This window comes from Chionomys nivalis, chromosome 7 (genome assembly GCF_950005125.1).
Source record: "Chionomys nivalis chromosome 7, mChiNiv1.1, whole genome shotgun sequence".
Taxonomy (NCBI): domain Eukaryota; kingdom Metazoa; phylum Chordata; class Mammalia; order Rodentia; family Cricetidae; genus Chionomys; species Chionomys nivalis.
The window spans coordinates 35,170,780-35,193,849 of NC_080092.1; the positions used below are offsets into that span (position 1 = coordinate 35,170,780).

At 43.7% G+C, this 23,070-nt stretch overlaps 1 protein-coding gene across 1 annotated transcript in view; it reads right to left on the reverse strand.

Annotated features, from left to right (window-relative positions):
• Window positions 1-7,265: 7,265 nt before the first annotated feature.
• Window positions 7,266-23,070, reverse strand: part of Hspa4 (heat shock protein family A (Hsp70) member 4) — a 47,189-nt gene continuing 31,384 nt past the window's right edge. The window contains exons 8-19 of the mRNA XM_057774560.1: window positions 22,520-22,596; window positions 20,153-20,304; window positions 19,456-19,562; window positions 17,555-17,688; window positions 16,187-16,368; window positions 15,296-15,385; window positions 13,196-13,348; window positions 11,759-11,884; window positions 10,933-11,040; window positions 9,959-10,078; window positions 9,401-9,562; window positions 7,266-9,244 (exon numbers count right to left, since the gene is read on the reverse strand). Of these exons, the coding sequence (XP_057630543.1) occupies window positions 9,041-9,244; window positions 9,401-9,562; window positions 9,959-10,078; window positions 10,933-11,040; window positions 11,759-11,884; window positions 13,196-13,348; window positions 15,296-15,385; window positions 16,187-16,368; window positions 17,555-17,688; window positions 19,456-19,562; window positions 20,153-20,304; window positions 22,520-22,596 (1,615 nt within the window). The 3' untranslated portion in view covers window positions 7,266-9,040. The remainder of the gene's footprint in view (window positions 9,245-9,400; window positions 9,563-9,958; window positions 10,079-10,932; window positions 11,041-11,758; window positions 11,885-13,195; window positions 13,349-15,295; window positions 15,386-16,186; window positions 16,369-17,554; window positions 17,689-19,455; window positions 19,563-20,152; window positions 20,305-22,519; window positions 22,597-23,070) is intronic.

Below are 23,070 nucleotides of genomic sequence, written 5' to 3' on the forward strand. Positions count from 1 at the left end.
CAGGGCTTGACAACTGGGCCAAGACACCCCAGGGACCTGCTGTCTCTGCCTCCACAGCACTGGTACAGGTGCTCACCCCCACACCTGCCTTTTTACACCGCCCCGATGATTGAACTCGGCTCCTCACACTTGTAAAGTGAACACTTTAGCCTCCTGAACCACCTCCCCAGCCTCTGTTTTCTACATTTTTCCACCTTTTTTTTACATTTATGCATTATTTTTATGTGTATGAGTGTTTTGCTTGCAAGTATGTCTATGCATGACATGTGTGCAGTGCCCACAGAGGCCAGAAGGAGGCATCAGATCCCCTGAGACAGGATTTACAGATAGCTGTGAGCCACCATGTGGGTGCTGGGAATGGAACCAGGGCCTCTGAAAGAACAGTCCTTGTTCCTGACTTCTTAGCCATTTCTCCAACCTGCAACTTACTGCTTTCTGTTCAGTCCAGGACCCCATCCCACGGGATGGTGTGGTCCACATTCAGGGAGGCTCTTCCTTCTTCAGGTAAGCATCTCTGAAAACAATCCCACAGGCACGCTGTAAGGTGTGTCTCCTAGGTGATTCTAAGCCATGTCACATTGACAGTAAAGATCAAACCACAACACAACAGGGCTCGCGGCTAACGCTCTCAAGTTCTAGCTGTTGCTTCTGTGCAGCCAGACCTATTTGATTTGACTTTACCTACATCCCAGACGGAGAAGCCACCATCTCTTCTCCAAATGTCTGGAATCCATCATGAAGTCTGAATGGTGTGCTGATTCTGACCTGCCGGGCAACGACCCACTATAGCAAAGAAAGGGCGATGGCGCCGCCATGTGGCAACATCGGCACTGCAGCTCACAGAAGACCAGAATGGGTTGAAGAACTCAAGACTTAAGAAATGAGAGCTGGGACTGAGGTACTGCCCCAAGCCTGGAACCCACATGGTGGAAGGAGAGAGCTGACTCCTAAAAGATGTACTCTGACCTCCACAAGTGCGCACACACACATACACACACACACACACACACACACACAAAATAGATGTAATAAAACTTTTTTTTTTTTTCGAGACAAGGTTTCTCTGTGGTTTTGGAGCCTGTCTGGAACTAGCTCTTGTAGACCAGGCTGGTTTCGAACTCACAGAGATCCGCCTGCCTCTGCCTCCCAAGTGCTGGGATTAAAGGCGTGCGCCACCACCGCCCGGCTTGTAAAAAAACTTTTTGAAGGAAGAAATGAGAACCACTTCAAAAACAGTAGTAGGTCCGTCCCTACTACTTGACTTCAAATTTTAATTACCTACAGTCAGCCATGGTCTGAAAAGATCATGAATGTTAAATTACACACCATTTTCAGCAGTGTGCAGGAACCCCATGCCGCCCTGGTTAGTCCTTCCTGGGGTGTCCCTCACCCCTTTACCCAGCCTTGTATACTGCACACTCTGTTGGCCTCTAGCATCCATACAGAATCTCTCAGCATTCCCTCAGCATTGCTCCTCTCTTTCTCTCCACCCCGAAACAAAGCCCCATGTATTCCGGGCTGGCCTAGAACCCACTATGGAGCCAAGTATGACCTTGAACTTCTGATCCCCAAGTCCTCAGTGCTGAAATTAGAGGCATAAGAGCTCACTCCTGATTTCCTCTCCCTGCCTGCCTGATGCATTGAACTTAATCAGAGGTGTGCATGTATGGAGAAAATGTAATATATGTGGGATTTGATGTCACCTCGGGTTCAAAAGAACCATCGGGTCATGGGTGGGTTTCCCCACAGATTAGAATGGAATATGGAAATGCCATATTGAGGGTGGCCTTTTAGAAGTCACTCTCCTCCTTGACAGGCACTCGGCTCTCCAGAAAGTCAACTATGCTTCTGTAACCAGCAGGTGTGATGGACACCAGCTTTGACCTTTCCCCATCCAGGAAATGGGGTTGAAGACTATCTTTAAACTCTAATGGCTGTTTTGTCTCCAACAAAAACACTCACCTCTCCAGTCAAATATTTTGAGGGCTTTCTCTACCCCATGCCACCAGGAAGCAGCTGGACCCCAGTCAACACTTTATAGGGAGATCAGGCACAGAAGCAAGGCCCTTCACTCAAGCAGGGGCCTTCCCTGATCACTGCGTGGGCCTCTCAATGTTTCAGGCACTAGCATGCAGCTCACTGAGGTCCTAAAAACCTTCTGTGAAGAAGGGTAATCTCGATTATCAACCGAATGGAATTTAGAATCACCTGGGTGGTGGGCACGCCAACATGTGTCGTGAAAGTATTTCCGGGGGTTAAGTGATGGGGGAGACCCCCTGAATAGATCAATACTATCCCATGGACCAGTGCCCTGAACTGAATAGAAAGGGGACAAGCCGAGCCCCAGGATTCACCTCTATTTCCTGCACGTTCTCATGACCGCACCTTCTGCACCAGGATGCACTGTACCCTCAAACTGTGAGCCACAGAAGCCCTTCCTTCCTTGGCTGCTTTTGTTAGGCACTTGTCCCAGCAACAAGAAAAATAACTAGCCAGGAGGTGCTAGCCCACACCTTTCATCCTAGCACTTGGAAGAGAGAGGCAGGCAGATCTCTGTGAGTTTGAGGCCAGCCTGATCCACAGAGCTAGTTCCAGGACTTCCAGGGCTACACAAAGAAACCCTGTCTCAAAGAACAAAAACAAAACAACAGCAATAAAAAAAAAAAAAGAAAGGAAAGAAAAATAACTAATACAGCTCCCGCTGGAATAGCAACAAGATGCCCTGGGGCTGGATGCATCCTTTGATCTAGCTCACCCTCTAAATACCTGGCTAGGGTTTGTCCTGGGAGCTGAGTCACAGTCTTCCCAGTGACTCCACTGCGAACACTAGTCAAGCTTAAGTAACAGGCTGGTATTTCTTTAAAGTATGGTGGGTCTTTAAGGTTTAATATTTTTAAGTGGTGTGTGTGTGTGTGTGTGTGTGTGTGTGTGTGTGTGTGTGTGTGTGTGAATGCAAATGCAGTTGCCTGTTGAGACCAGAGGTTTTCAATCCTCTGGAGCTGGAATTACAGGCAGTGTGAGCAGCTCATTGTGGGTGCTAGGAACTGAACTCAGATCTCTGCATGATCAGAAAGTACTCTTAACTGCTGAGCTGTCTCTCCAATCCGAATTTTAAAGTAAGTTCTTAACTTCTTGTAGAAAACAACGCCAAACAATGTGAGTCCTGAGATATGGGTGGGAAAAGCCTGCTAACTGGAGATAAAGGAAAGGAGACTACGAGCCACCGTCCATCCCGGACTCCACATTTTTAACAGGCACCCAGCCCTGGAAGGGTTTAAGTCTGGGCACAGTTCATGAAAAGAGCCCAAGACAACCACAGCTTCCTATAGTGTATAATTCTAAGTGCTGGGCTTGAATCACAAAAAGCCCACTGAGTAATTGGAAGCAAATATTCCCCCCATACTCTCCATTCTGACTGCATGTGCCAGAACTAGAACGGTAAGGTTGGGGCCAGCCTGGTGAGTGCCCGGGGATAGTGCCTAAATCTGGAAAGCATTCTGTACTGTTAACATCGTCTGGGCCCTTCTTTCTCTGATTCCCCAGAAAAGCACACCTTCCTGCTCTCTGTCTTGCTTCATGGGCTGATGCTGCGATCACAACCGTCCTTCCTCCAGCTCTCAGAGCAGCCTCTGCTCCAAACGGCAGCTGTATTCCAGCTCTGAGGGTCATGTCTTGGCTGTCCCCACAAAGACCCATCCAAGGGATGTACTGGCAACCACAAGAAGTCTGAAGACTGGCAAGAATCATCCTCATTGAATTCTAGACCACAGGCTCAGGACACTGCCCAGCCTGCCAACTGGCCCTGTGCTGGGCGCTTGGGAACTTCCGGTTTCACTGTGCCCAGCTCTTTATGCTCAGCCAGCTCCCACCTTCTGACACACTCCAGAGCATCCAGGCCTGCTGGCTATTTGGTTTCTCACTGTCAGCCTCCCTCTTCCTGGCACACCTTTTGCTCTGGAAGCTTCTACTTCCTTTCCCAACACTTCTAAACACAGTCCATTCCCAAACCAGGGGGACACCTCCTGCCCTGAGGCTTCCTTCCATAACTACCTGGATCTCAGTGCTCACCCCCACCCTATGCATTCCACTACCGCTGGAACCAGCAGGACTCATCACAACCCCTACAGACGCAAAGTCCCACTTACCCGATCACATCTCCTTTTTAGATCTAAAACCTTAAAGTCATTCTTTTACTTATTGCTTGCTTATGCTTATTGATTTTGGAGCCACCCAACGCAATCCAGATTAGCCTCAAACTCTCTACTCTTTCCGCCCACCCCTCCAAGAGCGCTGGGATTACAGCCTCGCCTCATCTAGGGTTTATGTGATACTAGAGACTGAGTGAACAAACTCGGGGCTTCGTGTCAGCCAGGCAAGCACTCTACCAGCTGAGCTGTATCCCCAGCTCAGAGTGTCATTCTCTTTTTGGGTTTTGTTTGTTTGTTGTTGTTTTGTTTTGTTTGAGACAGGATGACACTGTGTATCTTTGGCTGACCTAGAACTATGTAGACTAGGTTGGAATTGAACTCACAGAGATCCACCTGCCTCTGCCTCATCATTCTCTTTAAAACACACCTTTGGGGCTGGAGAGATGGCTCAGAGGTTAAGAGCATTGTCTGCTCTTCCAAAGGTCCTAAGTTCAATTCCCAGCAACCACATGGGGACTCAGCCAACTGTAATGGGGTCTGGTGCCCTCTTCTGGCCTGCAGGCATACAGGCAGACAGAATATTGTATATATAATAAATAAAAATATTAAAAAAAAAAACACACCTTTAAGGCCAGCATGTTGGCGCACGCCTTTAGTCTCAGCACTTGGAGGCAGAAGCAGGTGGATCTCTGAGTTCGAAGCCAGCCTGGTCTATATAATGCTCCAGAACAGCCAGGGCTACATAGAGCCCCTGCCTCAAATCAAACAAACAACATACTTCTACTGTTTGTTGTTGAAACAACAGTAATCACTCAGTAATCCAGGCTGGTCTTGGGTCTTCTGCCTCAGTTTCCCTAGAGTTAGGACTATGGATGTTACCAGTGTGCCCAGATACTTTCATGTGGATGAGTGTTTTGTCTATATGTGCACCAAGTGTGTGCCTGGTGCCTATGGAAGCCAGAAGGCAACAGATCCCTAGGACTGGGGTTCTAAACAGTTGAGGCACCATGTTGGTGTTGAGAATTGAACCCAAGTTCATGGAAGAGCAGCCAGTGTTCTTAACCACTGAGTCATTTCTCCAGCCACAAAATCTTAAATTTTCTATTAATCTGAGAGAATACACAGCAGGAAGAATACACAGTTAAGAATCTACCCATGCCAGCAGTGGGGGTGCACTCCTTTAATCCTGGCACCCAGGAGGCAAAGGCAGGCAGATCTTGGAGTTTAAGACCAGCCTTGTCTACAGAGCAAGTTCCAGAACAGCCGGAGCTACACAGAGAAACCCGTCTAATAAAACAAACAAAAAAACAATGAAACAGTAACAAAAAGACCTTACCCATTAAACTTACTCTGAAAGCTACTTCTTTTGAAAATGTCCCTCCAGATGAATGCTGTTGGCAACATAGTTTATGGTTCTTCACAAACATGGGCAGTTATGCAGGGTTTTTTGGTTTGAGACAGGGTTTCTCTGTGTTAACACCCTGCCTGTACTCACTGTTACCAGCTGGCCTGGGATAAAGCCACCCAGATCCGCCTACCTCTGCCTCCAGAGGGCTGGGATTAAAGGCCTGTACCACTACTGCCCACCTGGTTATGCAGTTTTATAACCAGCATTTACCATGTAAAAATTAAAACCACTTCAAAATAATGGTAAATTGCAAGCGTGCAAATGAGCCAGCCAAAAGCCGACTCATCAAGAAACAAAAGTAGGGCCAGGTGGGGGCACACACCTGTACTCCAAGCAATTGGAAGGCAGAAGCAGGAAGATCACGTTGAAAGACTGCTGAGTCTCCATAGAATTCCAGGCCCATGAGGACTACCTACAACTCTTCCTCAGTGTGGCCCCTTTTTCAGATTGTCCCTGAAAGGTGACACCCATCTGTAACTCCAGTTCCTGTGGAGTCAATACTCTCTTCCCAAATTTGCATACACGTTAATAAAAAGTAATCCGGGGAAATACATATACCTTTAAAAATCAAATAGAAATCAAAACCAAGGGGACGGCACCAAAACTCTGCTGTGCCTGGGTGATAGAGCACTTGCCTGCCCCGGGTCTCACCCCAGCAGTAAGAGGAAAAGGAAGCGAGTCAGGCCTCTAAGCCTGCCTCATCTTGCCTTGTAACTTACAGCCCAATAAGAAACTACCCCCCACCAACTTTTTCACAGTAGGCGGAGCTGGAGCCACACCCAAATCCTCCCCCTCCTCAGGTACAAACAGCCACACCTCCTCTTTACTGCAATGTTTCTCATCCCGCCGGCTCCTCACGCTACACAAATCATAGGACTCCTGCAGAAAAACTCGGTGGTCCCAGTGATACACATCATAGGTCTCTTCCAGAGAAGCTCGGCGACCCCAGAGAGCAGATCTAAATAGCTGCCAAAACCCTTTTACCATTTTCTTAAGGAGCTCACTCGGGACCTCACCCTTCCTGGGTTAAGGATATTCTGCATGCACTAAAAGTAGACAATTTTACACCAGTCCTAGCTGTACCGCCACCCTCTCATAGCCAGCAGAGCGTTGTGCAGTGGCTCTGGTGACCATAGTGGGGGTGGGGGGGTGGGGAACAAGACTGCTCTTCTCCAAGAGTCCTGATGCTGTAATGGTTGTGGTCAGGCCCAAACGCACCTCACCATAGACCACAACAGTTAGGAGGCAAGATTTCAGGCTGCATGTGGCGGTACATGCCTTTAGTTAAACCCAACACTGAGGTGGCAGACCCCTGAGTTTGTGAACTAAGTGGGTTCCACAACAGTCAGGGCTATCTATATAAGCATGTCGGGACGGGCGCGGGGGGAGAGCATGACTTCAGACAGTAATGCCTCCTGTACTGGTCTCAGGGCTTCATCCCTATTTCCATATGCATCACAGGACACACACCACGTACCCACTAGCAGATCCTGGACCGACTCGGTCCTGGCACTCAATTAATGCTCTAAATGCATCCACCCTCTTCTATTGCTGTCAAACCTGAAGTCAGGCCTTGCAGAGTATCCCAACACCAAGAGCAGGGCCTAGTGAGATAACACCACTGCATTCGAGTGAGGCTGCTGTGCGACACAAAGTTTCCCCAGTCTCTCACACACTCACCAATCCATATAAGGAAATTAAGAAAACCATTCGAGTTAAGACAGGTTTCTTTTATTAGTTTTTCCTAAACTTTGTCTCAAGTTTACTATTTTTCTTAGTGTAAGAATGTGACCTTGAGTTTTTAACAAACCAATTGGGTAACGCGACCTGGATAAATGCTTGTTTGCACACAAGTCACTTGCCACTCTAGCCTGCCTCCACATACATCCAATCGGTCTGTCTAGACAGAACAGAAGCAGATCATCTGATTTCTAGCTTACAACTTCAAATTAACCCCCACCCCAACCCCCCACCCTCCCACACCCACACACAGATGTTTATGAGAAATGGTCGCAAGGACAGTCAGTTGCATAAGAGTTGGCTTTAATCCTGCAGCCTGCACTTGAAATAGCTCTTGGCCTCACAGCAAGGTCAGCAGGCACTCCTGCAGCAAAGCAACACTGGGCCTGGGGCTTCAGGCTCTGGCAGAGCCGGTACTCAGTCGCTTACACCGTTCTTCCTCCTCTTCAGTCACCTGCCTCTAGAGCACTTGCTACAAGACTTTCTGTGTAGACACAAAAGTAGTTAACCAACTATGCATGGTTTTTTAAGCTTATTTCCAACAAGCAAAAATGAACAGAGGGCTCTGTTACAGAGATCAGTGATTACAAAAGACCCAGAACATAACCCACACTTGTAACTAAGGCAGGTAACCAACTCTACCCTCTACTACAGACATCCGTTTCCAGAACGCGTCCTTCCTGTGGACTTGCCCCAGGAAATGTGTGGTGCCCTGACACTGTCTGCAGTCAACAATGAGGTGTTCCTGTGACCTTGAGCACCTTTTAACACTAATGAAAGGTTCATCCGGAGCAATCGGTGCAATAGCTTACAATCTGTCAGCTGTTTTAACATACAGATTGGCAGACTCATAACACAGATTAACAGTAACACAGGCGACAGCAGAAGAGCTAAGAACCCTGAACTCTCACCCTCTTCTAATGTTCTAATTTACACACTCATCTTCCACTTGAGCAGGTCAGGGTACAAATCTTTCCACCATAAGAAGCAAGGATGTATAGCTCAGACACACCATGCCTACACCCAACCGCTTACACCCAACCGTGTTATCTACAACCTAACCTGAAGGGAAAACTAGACTTTGATGCTTCAGTATCCGTGAACTTACTTTCAGGAACTATGGAAAGCTACTGCATCCAAGTCCCTTGATTCACTAAAGCTTGCTCTAAGTGAAGATGACATGTGCATTAGATTGTTGCTGAGGGAGAAGGGAGACAGGACTGGGAATGGAGAGCAATGAGGCTTCGGAGCAAGCCCTGCTGTGCTCTGCACTCCTGTGTTAATCCATGCTTGCCCGTGCTCTGGCCCTCAGAAATGGGGGAAACACCCCTACAGGCCAAGAATGCTGGTGCTGATCTCCACCCAGACTATAAGCATAATTTGAGCTTCTGTCATGTACAAAGAAAAGCCTGCCTGGCAGCTGTCACAGCTTTTGCTAGAGCTCAGCTTTCTCAAACACACTTCATTTTGTAGAAGCATGATTAAAACACAAAGGAGGGAGGTGAGAGCTAAGAAAAGATTAGCAGGGCTCTTAAACAGGACCATAATGAAGAGACAGTGCACTCCATCTCTGGATCTAACTATTTAGAAGTCAAAATGCTCCATACATTACCTATACCCCACCCCCAAGATCCCCTAAAAACTAAGAAATCTCCAGTATTTGCTTGCTCTAGTTGATATTTAGAACAAAGTTGACAACTTAAAGCTTTATAATAGTCTGTTTTAATATAAACAAGTGTTGAAATCAATCAATGTCCATCTCAGGAAGCTTCTTGTCTGCATCAGAAGGCACAGCTGTGTCTGCACCCTGCTCGGCAGCCTGGGGGCCTGGGCTATCTCCTTGGCCATCCACTGGTCCATTCTGCTCAGCATGTTTTGGCTCCTCCTTTGGGGGTTCCACTTTGGGTTTGGGCTTTGAAATTATAGGATTGCAAATACTCGTCAGCTCCTAAAATGGCAAAGAAAGAAAACTATGATTTCTTGTAAATTAGACAAACCTTATACTGCTGCAGGCTAAACCCTAGTAGCTAAGATACATAACAAAATCCCAACTGTTAATTACAAAAGAGCTGCCAAAAAAAGTACACAAAGTTAAAAAAAATACCTTAATTTTAGCTTCAATCTCCTTTGTCTTGACAACTGGGTCCACCGTCAGGCTCTGCTTGTTCTGCAGGTTCAGCTTGCTATTCATCCACTCCATTGCCTCATTGGTGCTTTTCTCTACCTTTGTCATGTCAGCAGCATCCAAGTGCTCATACTGGTCCTCCTACAAGTGGGAGTGGAGAGCTAAGTACCAAGAATAAGCCAATCCCTGCCAAATACTGCCTTTCAAACAATTCTCATCTTGGGGCTGGAGACACAGTTCAGTGCACTTGCTGCTCTGAGTTCAGTTCGCTTCACCCACACTGGGCAGTTTAAAATCACCTGTAACTCCAGCCCCAAAAAGAATCCAACACCATCTAGTGCACAAGAATAAAAAATAATAAAATAACACTTTCAATCCCAGCATTCAGGAAGAGGCAGGTGGATCTCTGAGTTTCACACCAGCCTGGTCTACAAAACAAGTTCCAAGCCAGACAAGACTACAAAAACAACTCATCTCAAAAGCAAAAACAAACACACAGAGCCCTGACTAAAGCGTAGGAAAATGAAAACAAAATACCTTGTTTTTGAAAGAGCTGATCACTTTCATATACTGTTGAATTTGCTTCCCTAGTTCTTCAAATAACTTTGGTCTTTCTTCAGATTCCTGGAACCGTGTCTTAATAGGCTGACCTAAATTCTAACAAGAGAATATACAGGTCTGTACAGGGTAGTTTACAATACTTAACTTACATTGCTGTTACTATAACTAAGAAAAATGGGGCTAAAGCACCACTCTCTGGGTATGTGTGTGGACACACATGAATATACACATAAATATATAAACAAAACATGCATGTAAATGTAAATTCCAGCGCCTGGGAGACCAGTCTGATCTACATACAGAGTTCCAGAATAGATAAAAGAGACCCTGTCTAGGAAGGGAGGAAGGGAGGGAGGGGAGAAGGTCTGACAGGTAGAAGGAAGAAAAAATGGGGGGGGGGGGGAGCATAGCTAGCAGGAACACCTGCATCCCTGCCGGGTGAGCCAGCTAAAGCCTATGCACTGTTCTTGAGTCACCCACTCGGACAGGTGCAATGCCCACTTCTGGAAAGCAAGTCCATAATGCAAACCAGAAATAAAGGGGATATTCCAATTTCCTCTCAGTGAATTTTCAGCTGTTTTCAAACCAAGACCTCAACTGGGGTGATACTTTGTTATCCATCCAGTTTTACCATGGGGTACACAGACATATGAGATGCTCTGCTTTTACCTAGAAGAAACCTATACTGGGCCTCATCTACACTGTGGGAGAAAGCACTGACTCCACTATGTGGCAAGCATCTCTGAGGCAGAGAGAGCTAGGACTTGCTTTTTCTACATCCTGATATGAATAAGGTTCCCAATCCTAATTCACTGGAAGTCTATTGAGAATAAGTTAGCGCATCAGAGCAAACAGTTCTGGAACGCATTTTCAGCCTGTGCTCTTTACTAAGAAGCACCTCTCTCTGAAAGCTAAAGAGGCACAGAGAGCACTGCTTAAGAGTCACTTACTTTTAATTCAGCCAATTTGTCTACATAAACTTGCTTTGGTTGGTCTTCTCCATCTTCATACAACCAATTTTCAGTATCCTCTAATTTTAAGGTAAAACTATTACGATCCTATAAATAAAGAAAATAATTGTCTGTCTCTTATACACACACATACTGTAACAGAAAATATTGTAACAATAAAGAAATACAAAACAGGGCTGGGGAGATGAATAAATAAGTAGTTAAGGTGCATGTGATACGCAACCCATGAAGAACCCGAGCAAGTGTGTAGACTCAGGAGGCAAGAGCTGGGGATCCCTGGAACAGGCTGGCTAGTTACACTAGTAAAACCAGCAAGTTGTAGGTTCAGGGAAGACTGCCTCAGAAATATAAGTGGAGAACAATCAAAGATAGCAGACACCAATTCTGAGCCTCTACATGGACTCACATCCATGTGCACCCATCACACATGTAAACCACATGTGCATATATTAAAAATTTTGCATCTATGTAGCTCCCAAAGACATATACTTTTCAGTATTTTGGGGTTATTTTATGCCTATGAATGTTTTGCCTGACAGTATGTACTTGTACCGTATGTACACAGTGTCCACGGAGACGAGAAAAGGGTGTCAATTCTCTAAAACTGTAGTTATAGACATTGTGAGCCACCACACAGGTACTGAGAACCAAACACAGGTCCTGTAAAAAGGCAGCAAGTGCTCCTAACTACTGAGCTCTCTCCAACCAAGTCTGAGTAACTTGATCACACATACAAAGTAGCAGAGCTTCCGTTTCAAGGTGTGAAGGTTTCCCTACACCCACAGAAAGGGAGCAGCACACTTACATCTTCACTCACAAACTTCTCATATTCACCACTAAGTTTGTCTCTCATCTCATACACATATTCTTCCACCGCATTCTTGGCATCATTCCGTTCCTTCTCCAGTTTATCCTGCATGATCATCTTACCCTGGAACAACAGCAATGAATTAGACAGAAGGCCAACAGCTATGATCATTTCCTCTTAGCATCAACAAACAAGAAAACAAAGTGTTCTCTGTTCAAATCCTTTCAATTTTTTGAGTCACCCCAACAAAATAGAGGCAGGAATATAATCAGGAAGAAAATTTGAAGATCACAGTTTTGTGGGATTTAATCTTAGGGGAAGGGAATAGTGAAAATACTAAGATGTACCCTTCAAGAGCAAAATTAAGTATATTTAAGACAAGAAAATTTTGAGCCAAGTGGTAGCACATGCCTTTGATCCCGACCCTTGGTAGGCAGAGGCAAGTGGATATCTATGAGTTCCAGGATGGCCAGGGCTACACAGAGAAACCTAATTGGGGGGGGGGGGGGGACAGAGACAGAGAGTGTATGTGGCTCTGAAACTGTTTATGGGACCCTTTTTTTGTCAGATACGGTGGCACACACCTTTAATCCTCTCACATAGGAGGCAGAGGCAGGGGAAAGTCAGTCTGGTCGGTCTACAAACAAGTCCCAAGACAGCCTCCCACCACCAACAAAAATAAAACTATTTTAATGTTATAAGGTAAACTTCCACTTTTTAATTCTACAACACTAAGAAAAGTTAAACATATTTATGTCATATGGTGATGAAGGTCCAGTCAAACAGAACTGCTCTAAGATATGACAGGTAGGGTTGAAGAGATAGCTCAGAGGTTAAGAGCACTAGTTAAGAGGTCCTGACTTAAAAGAAAAAAAGAAAAAAAGGAAGGGAGGGAGGGAGGGAGGGTCATGAGTTCAATTCCCAGCAACCATCTATAATGAGATCTGGTGCCCTCTTCTGGCCTGAAGAGATACATGCAGAAAGAACACTATACATACATAAATTAATAAACCCTAAAATAAATAAAGATCTGGCAGGTACACATAAGACCTGCCTTAGCTGTGTGACTCTACTGACCCATCACCCAAACCAAGCAATACCTCCCGAAACCAAAGATATATTCAGAACCCTCTGGACAGACTAATGGGTGGTGATGGTGATGGTGATGGTGGCCCTCGGAAAACAGGCAGCTGGACCTTTTTGAGTTTAAGGCTAGGTTGGCTAATCAAAGTTTAGTTAATCAATGCAAACTAAAAAATCAAGTTCCAGGACAGCGAAGGCTATTACACAGAAAAAAACAACACAGAAAAACCAAAATAAATAAATAAAGTGAAAAAAATAATTTAATGGGTGGGGTCACCAGAACATGAGGAAATGTATTAAAGGTATTATTAAGGATAAGAACTACTGCCCTAAAGGCTACAGTTTATGTACCTCATTCTCTGTATACAGCCCGAGCATCTCTCGGTCCAGCTGCCATAGCAGCTGGCTCTCGATGGGTAGGTCCACAGTGCTGGTCTTCACTTTTGCCTTCTTGGCTTGAGGTGGTTGGTCCATCTTTTTATCTTTTGATCCAGCTTGAGAGGTCTAAAGAAAAAGAAAATATGAAGAACAAAAACATATAGACTAACCTAAACTTTAAAACGGATCCAGTCAAAAGTAACTCATGATTATATAGAAAATTAAGTGACCCTGTCTATTCTGTAGTAGTAAATTCAGGAGGAAAACAATGGTGGTCTTAAGGGTTCGGGAAAGGACAGGTAGAGAATTTTATTCTACAAGATAGAAAGCAAAAGGAGCACTACAGTGCTTTAAAATCTGTTTTACAACTAAAAATGAAACAGTTAACATACCTAACAACCTTCTGTGTATCTGACAACCAACATACAATCACTGTCCACAGTGTACTAGTACAGAGCACTTGGAAGGCACAGGCTGGGGCATCAGGAGTTCAAAGCCAGCCTGAGCTATGTGAGATCCTGTCTCAAAAAAACAACAACCACACCCACATGCCAACACCACTTACAATGTTATGGAAATCTATTCAATGAAATGAAAATGGGTCAAAAAATTTAAGCAACAGCAATCTGCCTCAACAGCAGAGAATACAAAGACAGAGGAATTAGACCCTAATATTTCAGTGCCATAAATAAAAAATAAACAAGAAGGCAAAACCTAGGCAGACTGTACAAGACCTTTAAATGTTACATGATTACCCTGACATATTTTACACGTGTATTGCGATGTAATTTTCACAGGAGTATTTGTCTTTGTGTATATGTATGTATGATTATGCATTCATGGGTGAGCAAGCGGGTGTGTCCACAGCTACCTGTGGAGCCCCAAATGTCAACATCAGTTATCTTCCTGGCTCTCTATATTAAAAATTCTATTACCTATATATATTTAGAGATACATGTATTGCAAATGAGCCACAAAACATGTGCGGAGGTCAGAGACAACTTGCAGAGGTTAGTTTCCTTCTTTACTATGCTGGCCCCAGGTATGGCAGGCTTGGTGACAAGCACCTGCTGAGACACCTTGTCAATACAACACTTTTGAGACAGGGTATGTCACCAAACCAAAAGCTCACCAATTCAGCCTGACCCTCTGGCCTTAAGCCCCAGGGACTCCTATGTCCCCAGTTCTGCATCTTAAATTCTTTGTATGCGCATATGAAAACGTTATGGTACATGTGGGTGGAAGTCAGAAGACAATTTGTGGGGAATCAACTATCTTTCCACCATATGGGTCCAAGGCACCCAACCCGAGTTGTTGAGTTTGGCAGTAATTGCTGGCCCTGAATTGGGGATATAATTTAGCACTGTTACCAACTGACCCATCACCCTAGTGACACAGAAACACTACAATAAAAGAAGGAATGATCTCTTGCTCCCTAGCCACCTGATTAGGAGCTATTCCAAACCTCATGCAAGAAAACAGTGGCCACAAAGAAAGAAATCTCAACCTGAATACTGTATTATGTTGTCTCACACTCGTGTTCATCACTGTAAGGACAACAATATTCAATAGGGTAAAGCATGTGGAAAATACTAGAATACGTACACTGGCTAGCACCAAGCCAGATGATTCTCAATCACAAACATGTCAACAGACTCATGAAAGTTTAAAACCATCAAAATTCTTCTTCATACTGGGTGGTGGTGGTACACTCCTTTAATTGCAGCACTCAGGCGGCAGAGGCAGATAGATGTCAGTTTAAGGCCGGCCTGGTCTACAAAGCAAGTTCCAGGACAGCCAAAACTGTTACACTGAGAAAAGGGGGGCTACTACAAAAATAAAAAAATAAAATAAATACCAAAATAAAACACTTGGCAAACTTTGAGAAAAAGAAATTCTTAGGTCTCACTGCTTCATTATTAACAAAGTGTCAATGAAGTATGCTCTTTAAGTTTCCAAAACACACTATGCAATGTAGCTAAAAATTTGTACAAAAGAGTAACGGTGTGTAGTGCAAGTACAGTCTGCTGGGGTTTGTAGGACAAGAATTCTGAGACAATTCTAAGATCGTACCTCCATTTCCTCAGACTCCGTCTTATTTTCTGCTGGTGTTTGCGGCTGCTGCTCTTCAGCATGTGGTTCCTCCTGGTCCACTTGCATCTTCTGAAAACAGTCAAATGAAACACTGAAACCAGAAGATTCTAACCAAAAATTAGGCATCCTTCAACAACACTCAAAGTCACAAGGTATAGAACGCTCCCTGATTCTGCATACAGAGGCTCAAAATTCCAACTACGCACAAGTTACACAGAACATGAAGTTTCCTCTCTGGAGTTCAACACAACAATGCAGTACTTGTCCTGCCCAACATGCCCACCCTTGTATGAAACAGAGTAACTACGGATGCAGCAGAGTGTGGCAAATACAAACTGAAGGAGTATGTTTAAGCTTCCCTACCACATGCTTCCTCCCAGAGTCTTGATTTTCAAGAGTTCCTACACCACCATTTTCAATCTCAAAAACACAACATTGTACATGCTGGGGGAAAGAAACCCAGAGAATTCTTTTAGCAGAAATGATAAAGAAGTTTGTGGAGCATCTGAACAAAAGCTTAATGTGGGTGGCCTATGGGAATAGTTCAAAATGCTATGCAGAATGCTGGTACCTGAATCCCCTACACATATCTGGGGAAGAAAGCCAAGCTTTAGGAGTCTGGTGTAAGAAGAGGACAAGACCTACATTTATCAAAAGTATGTAATCTATTATTATTTTGAAAACAACAGACTTAAGAGCATTTTCCTATAATCAATAGTAGTTTAAACTGAGAAATGGTCAGAAGGGAAGAGCCAATTTGAGTTCTTTTTCATTCCAGTAAAATGCAAAACTGTGTTGAAGGGGCATGTATAAAAACACTCAGTAGCTCTGAGTGCTCCTGTCAGCCAGCAGTATGAATGGCCAGGTTACCTCTTCTTCCTTTGCATTCTGGTCAGTCTCCATCGGCTCCTCATTTTCCTCAGACTTGTGTACTTCTACTAAGGATGCACTGGACACACTGAAAATGCCATGGACATTTACCCGAACCTTGACTTTCACTTTTGAACTGGAGCCATCAGACTGTGGAGTGACTTTCTGAACTGAAAACTGAGCTGGGGATTTAAGAAAAGATTCAAGAGAATGCACAGTAAGACTCAACTTAAACTCCCATATACACAATCATAGAATAACCAGGCTACCCGGCTACGATCATTGTCAGCACGGTAGCTTTCTCCTTCCTCTCACACACAGCTCACTCTTGCCACCACCACACTAAGGACTCAAATGTCTCCTGCTGGTTTTCCCTTTTCCTCCTGCATATGCTGTGCCAGAAAATAAAGTGTCTAGTTTCCACAACTTTTATATTTTTCCAGTTTATGTCATTTCCTAAGAAATTATCATTTATAAATCTCACTACTATACCAAGGGTTTGTTTAGAAAGTTTTTTTTTCTTAAAGGTCAAAGACAATTTTATTAGATTTTAAAAACAAAGACTGTGGGACAGTTGCCTGAGAGAGAAAAAACCTATGGGAGAAGTCAGCCACACAGTGGGTTTCACAGGAAGAGTATGGAAGCCCAATGTGTTAGTGAGCATACCCAAAGCAAGACCAGTACTGGAAAGAAAAAGACAGAAAAGGGTATAGAAGTTAGCCCTTCTGGGCATGATTGCCATGGTCCTTGCCATCCTACAAATGGAAAGCAGGGCAGTCAACTTTCTTCCCACAATTTCTACAGGTCACTGAGGCTGCTCTTGCTCTTCATCCACAGCACAGATCTTACAGAACTCTTAGTCTCTCTCTTCCCAAGTGACAGTGTTTCCGAATCATAACTATTCTCAGTTTGTAAAGACTTGGTCAAACTTGGTTCTAAATTCTAGGATGGACCTATGGTGTAGAACAACTGTGTGATTTCTGTGCAAATCTTGTAACTGTATATTAGAACCAAACAACTCTATCATGTTTTTTCATCAGGACCACCTTATAGTCAGCCACAATGTGTACTGAATCCAAGAATACAACATAAGACTCATTAAATAATAACCATCTGGAGTCAAGGCCAACCTGGTCTACAGAGTGATCAGGACAGAGCGAGTCCCAGGACAACAGAGAAAAATCTGTCTCGAAAAACCAAACCAAAGAAACAAACCCACCCATCGAACTGCCTCTATACCTAGTACTATGGATAGAAGATGTTTGTTTTGGGGCACAAAGCACTTAAATTTCTAAATAATCTTTCTTTCTTTTAGTGCTCCCAAGTAGAAACCAGTTTATTACTATTTTAGTTTCCAATTCCACTTACCTATAGCAGGGTCTGGGTAGGGCAAATCCTGAGGGGAGCTATAGTAGGCCTCAAGAGTGAAAGGCTCCTTTCTATAAAACGTGAGGACTTTGGAGAAAGGAGCAGCATGATTTTTGGGGAAGACTTCACAGTCACTAGGTAGAAGAAAGAGAGACAAACCCCACAAATTCAAAATCTTCTTTATTAAAATATTTCAGTCTCTTATTTTACGGAGGGGGTGTTTTGTAGGTGTGTGTGTTAAGGTCAGAGGGCAGCCCTGGGTGCTAGTCCTAGCCTTCCACCTTCTTTGACACGGGGGTCACTGCTATTTGATGCTGCCTACTCCAGGCTCCCAGCATGCAAGTGTCTGGGGATTCTCCAAACTCTACCTCCCATCTCGCCAGAGCTTTATGGTCTCTGGAAATTTGAACCCAAGTTTTCAGACTTGCAAGGTCCATCTATCTCCTTAACACAATTCATGATTATTCTTAACACTTTTGACATAGGTATCCTAGGGATTGTAATTACTGAACAGTTCTAGTTTCTCCTTGTCGGCTATTATTTCCAGGTTATTCGAGGGAAGCTAGAAAGATGGCTCAGCAGTTAAGAGCACTGGATGCTATTCCAAAGGACATAGGTTTGATTCCCAGCACCCACATGTTGGCTCACAATAGTCTTTAACTTCATTTTAGGGGATCCAAAATCCTCTTCTGGACTCCTCTGACACTAACCACAGACATGGCATACAGGCATACATGCAGGTAAATTACTCACACAAATTAAAAAAAAATTAAATCTTCAGAGCATTAAAAAAAATAACATACTTTTGTATTTTTTGGTTATGAGTCTAGTCTTTAACGGCTGAGCCTGGGGCTGGAGAGATGGTTCTGCAGTTAAGAGCACTGGCAGCTCTTTCCAGAGGTCCTGAGTTCAATTCCCAGCAACCACATGCACAACCATCCACAATGAGATCTGATGCCCTCTTCTGGCCTACAGGAATACATGCAGGCAGAACACTGTATACATAATAAAAAAAATCTTTAAAATAGAGACAGAGACATGGGTTGGAGAGATGGCTCAACAGTTAAGAGCACTGGCTGCTCTTATACAGAACCTGGGTTCAATTCCCAGCACCCACATGGCAGCTCAAAACTGTCTGTAACTCCATTTCCAGGAGGATCAGACACCCTCACACAGACGCGCATGCAGACAAGCCACCAATGAACATAAAATTTAAAAAAAGAGACAAGCCGGGCGTGGTGGCGCACGCCTTTAATCCCAGCACTCGGGAGGCAGAGGCAGACCAGCCTGGTCAAGAGCTATTTCCAGGACAGGCTCCAAAGCCACAGAGAAACCCTGTCTCGAAAAACCAAAAAAATAAAATAAAATAAAATAAAAAGAGTCAAACAAAAATAATATATTTTTAAAAAGGAATATACCCAATCAACACAAAAGGGCACCAAGTCTCAATGGGAACAAGAATAGAAAAATTAAATGACAAAACACTAATTTTTCACGGCTTTAAAAAGAAGATTTCGTCGGGCAGTAGTGGCGCATACCTTTAATCCCAGCACTTCGGAGAGAGAGGCAGGTGTATCTCTTTAGAGTTCGGCCTGGTCTACAAGAGCTAGTTCCAGGACAGGCTCAATAGCTACAGTGAAACCCCATCTCAAAAAACCAAAGGGGGGGGGGCGCCTCATGTAGTCCAACCTGATCACAATAGAGCTAAAGATAGCCTTTCTCCCTTGATTTCCAGCCTCCCTCCACTTCTTGCATGCTGGATCATAGGGATTCACTATCATGCTTGGCCATGTGTGAATTTACACTGACAACTGTCACTCTGTTTTATGTACCTGACACACATGTGTAAGGAAAGACATTACCCAGATGAGTATGCATAAATGGGACTGATAATGTATTACCTTGACCCTTCTTCAGCTGGAGAATTCCATCTCAAAGATATTGGATACGCCACCACATCAGTGATAGAAAATTCTCTCACTTTGAAAGCAGGTGATAATATTGCACACTAGAATGATAATTTAAAAAATTCTATTGATAAATACAGACATAAACTGGTATTACTAGAACTATAATAAATTCAGGAAGCAATCACAGATTTACTGTTTTCAGTAGTATGTAATGGTATTGAACAGTTCTACAAACTGCTGTCAAATTTACTGTGCAACCTAGTTTTGCTTTACCAGTTCCCATGAAATTGAAGCATACTACTTCACAAATCACCAGACAATTCAACAAATTTCAGCAGCTCTAGCTTAGAGTTAATCTCGCTGTCATTATCGTTATCATTGGTGTCCCCCAACTTTGTTTTTTTGGTTATTTTTCTTAAGCAGTGTTTCTACACATAGCCCTAACTGTCCTAGACTCACTATGTAGATCGGGCCTCGAACTTAAGAGATCCACTGCCTATGCCTAGGACATAAACGCATATAACACCACAGCCCGGCTTATGTATGTATCTTCATGACCAATAATTGTTATGTCTATCAGCTACCCATTTTAAACAAAGCTTTCAGAATCTTACACCTTGAGATTGCCCTCAGGTTAACAGGTAGACAGATATTTGCTTATTATGACCTACGAACAAAAGCAACTCACCTGCAGTGCACAGCCTCGAGTGACAGCCTCGTCTGCATTTAATGTTGTACTAAGTTCTTTACCAAAAAATTTGCTGATCTTCTCTTTCACAGCAGGGATTCGTGTGGCACCACCAACTATCTCTACTGCATAAATATCTTCTTTTCTTAACTCTAAGTCACAACAATGAAACATTTATAAAATAATCTTTAAATCAACACTTTAAAATGAAGAAAAAGTAGCAAGTTTTTTAGAACCAATCAACAGACATATTAAACTCTGCTCCCTCACACACCCAACAATATTACACATGCACACACTCACAGGAGGTGTCATCTTGATTCTCAGAGTAATAGAGCGGCACAACAGTGGAGTCTAGAAGGCACTGCAAGCACACTAGTTTGTCCTGTATCGGTCCTACATGCCCTAACAGAGCATCACACACAAAAGACCCAACATTGCAGCGTTAGTCATATGTGGGCCTCAAAATACTAATCATGCATGACCTGTCATGAAGGAGAGGTTTTTAGACACATCTAATCACTTCCAGTGCTCAGTTCAGAGGACAAGGCACAGTCCCAAATAGAACCCAGTTATAGTCTCCCGAGGATCAGAAGTTGAAAGAGGGCATGGCAAGGCTCCTCTACTGCTCAAAAATACCTCAGTTTATCTATCAACCACTATTTCTTGAGAAAACCATTTAAAGAAACTGGTTTGAGGGCTGGTGAGACGGTTCAGTGGGTTGAGGCAAATGCTGAGAAGGCCTGAACTGAGAGAGTTCAGTCTCCCGAGTCCATGCAAATGTGGAAAGAGAACTTCAACTCTACATAGTTATGCTCTGATCTCCATCCATTTTTAAAAGAAACAGGTTGCAGCAAGGACATCACGTATGTGCTTGTACTTCTAGCTGGAGGTTGAGGAAAAGAGACTGGCTTGAGTCTCCAGCCTATGCAGTGCTCCTCCGCCTCCACCTCAGAAAGAAAACTGGGGAACAGAGGGGTGTGACACCCAAAGTTCAAAATAAAAACACCTGTCATCACCACTGATTTAAGACCCAAGGCAAAAGTCAGGCAGGGGTGGCGCACACATTTAATCACAGCACTTAGAAGGGAGAGGCAGGCAGATCTCTGCGAGCTTGAGGCCAGCCTGGTCTACAAAGCAAGTTCTAGGACAGCCAGGACTGTTACACAGAGAAACCCTGTCTCAAAAAGAAAACACCCAAACCAATGCTGAGCTAACATCAATAGAATTAGTGACTAGCAAAAAGGTATAAACAGTGTACCCAAAACAGTTTTAATTAATAATATATTCTAAGTGAAATGTTTTAAGGTCTGAAACAAACTTAAAGTATCTTATAAAACATACATGTGTTTGTGACCAGCCTCGTCTACAGAGTGAGTTCCAGGACAGGCACGGCTACAGAGAAACACACAAAACCAGAACATACACGATTTGCAGGTCGTCTTCTGTTGCTCAAGTGTGTCAACAAGTGTGTTCTCACTCTCCACTTTATTTTTATATAATTATTAATCTGCCCCCCCCCCAAGGCAGTAACTCTTCAGAGTATTGACTATCCTGGAACTCACAGAGAACCACCTGCCTCTGCCTCCTGAGTGTGGAGATTATTTTGAGACAGGGTCTCTAGCCCTGGCTGCCCTTACCTTAAAGTCCTGACCCTTCTGCCCCCCACATGCACTACCTCCCCACCTCCATCCTTTACTTTTTCCAAGCTTTGTTTTCCTAAACTATTTTATTATGTACATAGGTGTTTTTTTCTGTATGTATCCGAGAATGATGCCAGTCCGTGAACCATGCACATGCCAACAGAGGTCAGAAGAAGGAATCATGTGGATGTTAGGACTCAAATGTGGGTCCTCTGGGAGAGCAGACAGTACTATAACCTCCGAGCCATCTCTCTAGCCCCATTTTTGAGTATCTTCTACTGAACCTCAAGCTCAATTCATGAGTATTTTACCTTCCCAGTGCCGGAGGTTAGAAGTGTGTGCAGCTGTTCCTGGGTTGTATGTGAGTCCTGGGGAGCCGAACAGGCCCTTACCATCTGAGTCATCTCTCGGACCCATATTGAGCTAACCAAGGACTCACTGACAGGAAGTTTATAAGACCACCACACAAGCACTGCCAAAACCTTTTAAGAAAGATTCATATATACATTTGTGTTTGAGACAAAAATGGGATTTTTAGAGAAAATATTGTATTCTTCAAATGCTTTAGGGAGAAGAAACATTCAAAAGAACAGATAAAGTTTATTGGAGCACAGAATTGACAACGTTCATGCAACAAATACTTGACAGAGAGGAGAAAATGTTAACACATAATACATTCCCAGAGTCTGAGATACACAAACAATTCAATGGCAAAAATACTTACTGGATTGTTCCAAGACACTACGAAGTGGAGGCTCCACTCTTGCTAAGAGATCATCACACATCTCCAGAAATTTGCCTCTATTAAAGAAACAATAGGTTAAATCACATTCCAATTTTGGGCAGAACAGAAAACTATCATCAAAAATCAGGTAATCACAAGCACTGGCAAGAATGTGGAAACTGCAACCCTGGGCAATGTAAAAAGAACAAACACCACAAGTTTGGCTTTTTGCTTTTGAAATGTTAAACAGCACTGCCACATGACTGCAATTCTACTCTAGGAACACTCAAAGGTAGAACTAAAATATAAGTTCATAAAGCGGCAACACGATTTATAAAACCCAGAAATCAAAAACAATTAAATGCTTTTCAATGGTACTCAGGAACAAAAAGAAACTGATGCATGATACAAGCTAGACCTGAAAATGCTGTGCTAGACAGAAGTCAAACCAAGGACATACATTACTTCATCTGTATGAAATACTAGACACAGGTAAGCCAAAGAGGGAAAAAAAAAACACTTCAGTGTCAGCTTGGGTAAGAAAAGAGATG